The sequence below is a fragment of the Coffea eugenioides genome, unplaced genomic scaffold (assembly GCF_003713205.1).
Source record: "Coffea eugenioides isolate CCC68of unplaced genomic scaffold, Ceug_1.0 ScVebR1_206;HRSCAF=835, whole genome shotgun sequence".
In the NCBI taxonomy this organism is placed as follows: Eukaryota; Viridiplantae; Streptophyta; class Magnoliopsida; order Gentianales; family Rubiaceae; genus Coffea; species Coffea eugenioides.
In genome coordinates this window covers 52,543-56,429 of record NW_020862523.1, presented here as the reverse complement: position 1 = coordinate 56,429, position 3,887 = coordinate 52,543, and the positions used below count along the sequence as shown (strand labels likewise).

The following is a 3,887-nucleotide window of genomic DNA, read 5'->3' as shown; positions in this document are numbered from 1 at the left end:
ACCGAAGACAACTGTTGGAGGAAGGAAAGAAAATGCTTACGCTGTGGGAGTGCGGAGCATCAAATAGCCAACTGTCCGGTGTTACCTCGGGAGGCGAGAGTAACTACCCAATCATCGAAGGCCAACTCGGGGTAGTCCAAGGTGGAAGGGACAAAACCAAAGGTACCTGCGCGGGTGTACTCCCTTGAGCAACGCCCAGTCCCAGTCCCAGATTCCGCTGAGATGGTGGAAAGTACGATTCCTGTCTTCCACCGTCTGGCTAAAATTTTAATAGACTCCGGTGCTACCCATTCTTTTGTCAACCCCGAATTCATGTGTGGAATTGACATACAACCTGTTAGTTTGCCTTATGATTTGGAAGTTAGTACTCCTACGGAGGACAAACGTTTGATCGCTAGTAGGATGTATGCAAATTGTGAAATTTGGATAGAAGAGAGAAAGCTTTTGGGGAATCTTATAAGTTTAGCTATTAAGGGGTACGATGTTATATTGGGTATGGATTGGTTAGCTAAGTACGATGCCCAACTCGATTGTAAGAGGAAAGTGGTAGAATTTCATATACCGGGGGAGGTGACTTCAAGGCTAGATATAAGGGGTAGTCTAGCCTCATCTGCGTTGATTTCGGGTATTCAGGCTAGGAAACTACTGAGTAGAGAGGCACAAGGGTTCCTAGCTTGTCTTATAGGCACTCCCACTGATAAGTTGAAGGTAGAAGATGTATCGGTAGTGAATGAATATCCGGATGTATTCCCTGATGAGTTAGAAACCTTACCTCCGGATAGAGAAATAGAGTTCAAGATTGATTTGTTACCGGGGACGTCACCTATCTCTGAAACCCCATATCGGATGGCATCTGCGGAACTTAAGAAGTTGAAGTTACAGTTGCAAGATTTATTGGAACGAGGGTTGTGAGAGTGGATCTCCTTGGGGAGCCCATGTGTTGTTTGTGAAGAAGAAGGATGGGACCCTGAGGTTGTGTATAGACTATCGGGGGTTAAATAATGTGACCATTAAGAATAAGTATCCACTGCCTCTTATCGATGAATTGTTTGACCAGTTACAAGGAGCAGTGGTCTATTCGAAGTTAGATCTCCGACAGGGATACTATCAGTTGCTAATTCGGAAGGAGGATATACCAAAAACTGTCTTCAATTCTAGGTATGGGCATTTTGAATTTTCCATTATGCCATTTGGTTTGACTAATGCCCTGCCGCTTTTATGGACTTAATGCATCGGGTTTTTAAACCCTACCTGGACCGATTTGTCGTTGTGTTTATTCATGACATTTTGGTCTATTCGAAAACCCGAGAGGAACCTGAGCAACATTTGAAGTTAGTCTTACAAACCCTAAGAGATCATCAGTTATATGCTAAATTCAGTAAGTGTGAATTTTGGCTGGAGAAGATTTCTTTTTTGGGGCATGTGATTTCAAAGGAGGGTATTACGATTGATCCGGCAAAGATAGAGGCAGTGACTGAATGGAAGAGCCAAGAAACTCCCACTGAAGTTCGTAGCTTTCTAGGGTTGGCTAGATACTACCGTCGATTTATTAAGGATTTTTCCAAACTTGCCGGTCCTTTAACCGATTTGACGAAAAAGAATGGCCGTTTTCTGTGGGATCCTAGATGTGAGGGTAGTTTTCAAGAATTGAAACAAAGGCTAACCATGGCCCCTATTCTAGCTTTGCCCAACGGTAAGGATAGTTTCACCGTTTATACTGATGCTTCAAGTGAAGGATTAGGGTGCGTGTTGATGCAAAATAAGAACGTGATATCTTTTTGCTTCTAGGAAATTGAAACCCCACGAGCAAAACTATCCCACCCACGACTTGGAGTTAGCAGCCGTGGTCTTTGCCCTGAAAAGTGGAGGCACTACCTGTACGGGGTAACCTTTGAGGTTTATTCTGACCATAAAGGCCTTAAGTACCTATTTTCCCAAAAGGAACTGAACATGAGGCAGCGACGATGGATGGAATTCTTAGAGGATTATGACTATATGATTAACTACCATCCGGGGAAGGCGAATGTTGTGATACCCCGAAAATTAGGAGGTTGTTCGTAAAGAAAATACTAAATTGTATTTCTTTGGGTTTGATTTAAAACCTTATTTTGTTTTAAAAGACTAGAAACCCTAAAATTTTAATCAAAAACCCTAATTTACTTGTGACTAACCGGTTTTCTTAAATCACTCATATTTTAATTGAAACCCTAATTTTAATCACTGGAATTGTAAAATTCTTCACATTTTTCTTAAAAATGCCTTTTATTTGGAAATTATTCATTTATTATGGCCCTAATACCCAATCATTCCTCAATAGGTGCAAATGAACCTAGGAAGTAGGGTTTCACTTTTCGTTTCCAAGTTAAGAGCGAATTAGGGTTTCACGTTTTTCCGTAGTATGATTATTCGGTACGGAGTGAGGATCAAATTTGATAGGTACAAGTGACTTTTGGATGAGGGAATACTATATGACTAGAAGTGATAATAATAAATTAGTGATTATAAGCTAAAAATCCTAGTATACGCGATTTAAGAGAAATCGCGTCAAACCAACGGGTATCGATCACTACCGATTGAACCCACCACTTGACCACCACTTCCTTACCACCACATACCCCTGATATTTTTGCAAAATATCCCCCCTCATATTCATCCATATGGCCAAAAATGCAAGGGAAAGAAAGAGAAATTTGCATGGCTTTGGTGGTGACAAGTGTCACCACCCTATGGCTCTTTGATTAATTATTTTTCCTTGTTCTTTTATCCTTCATTTCAGCTTATTTTCCTTCATTCTTTCTATCTTTTGGCTGAGCAAGGGAGAGAGAGAGAGCAAGAGAGAAAAATCTTCAATCCATCTTGAATCCAACCATTTGAGTGCAACCAAGGAAAACTAAACCGATTAACTTGTGAGTTGTGAACTTGGGAAGCTAAGGGAACCAAAAATTTCAAGAGGAGGTGAAGTATTACTCTTGCAAGCCCTTTTGTTGAGGTATAAGGTCTGACCCATGGCTTTGGTTCTTTTATTTTTGTTTAAGTTGTTATATAACTCATGTTTTGGTTAGATTAGTAGCTATACAAGTTGTTGTGATGATTTTGGGGTGATGTATGTAAGCTAGGGTTTGACTGATTTCCTTCTTATACTTGTTGTAGGAGTGGTATATGATGTATATAGGCTTGTATAAGAGGTTGTGGTAGTGATTGAATCAAGAAAATGAAGAGATTGCCCTTGAAATCCCAAAATTTCAGATTTCTGGAATTGTATGCTTCAGTTCTGTCCGGTTTCAGTGCCCTATGTTAGAGGCCGAATTAGGCTTGGTCACAAAACATAAAAGTTGTAGAGAATGATATTTTATAGATTTCTGCAAAATTTCAGCTCAATCGGAGCAACGTACCCTGTGAAAAGACCAAAATACCCCTGCTGCCCTGTTTCCATCCGAACATGCTAATCAGCTTTTGTAATTGGTTGTTTTGACCAGGAATACTACTGATTTGGTTGTCAATGTATTTTTAAGACTTATAGCCTTGTATCTTAGCTTTCAAATGGCTTTGGAATCACTTGAATTGGAGTTGTATGTGCTGAGATATGATTGAATGAATCCGGACTGCTAGTTGAACTGCGAACTGGAAAATCTGGGGTTGTTTTAGTAAATTTGACCTAGATACATTGCAAACTGGACTGAGTGGCCTTCTTCAACATTGTACCCTTTCTCTTAGCTTCGAAACGGTGTACATTCACCTCAATCCGACTAGTGTAGCTTCAGTTGTGTTAGTTCCGCTAAGCAACAGCAAATCTGCCTTTTGTTTTCCAACCTAAACGTCATTTCCGCACATGTCCTAGCTTGATTTGGTAATCATATGACATTGAGCCTATTGAGTGGCTATTTATA

At 40.3% G+C, this 3,887-nt stretch overlaps 1 protein-coding gene across 1 annotated transcript; it reads left to right on the top strand.

The window, feature by feature from the left end:
- The first annotated feature begins 222 nt into the window (after positions 1 to 222).
- Positions 223 to 912, top strand: LOC113756211. The gene has a single exon (XM_027299972.1). It carries the CDS (start codon positions 223 to 225, stop codon positions 910 to 912), a length of 690 nt encoding a protein of 229 aa, XP_027155773.1.
- The last annotated feature ends 2,975 nt before the right edge of the window (positions 913 to 3,887 follow it).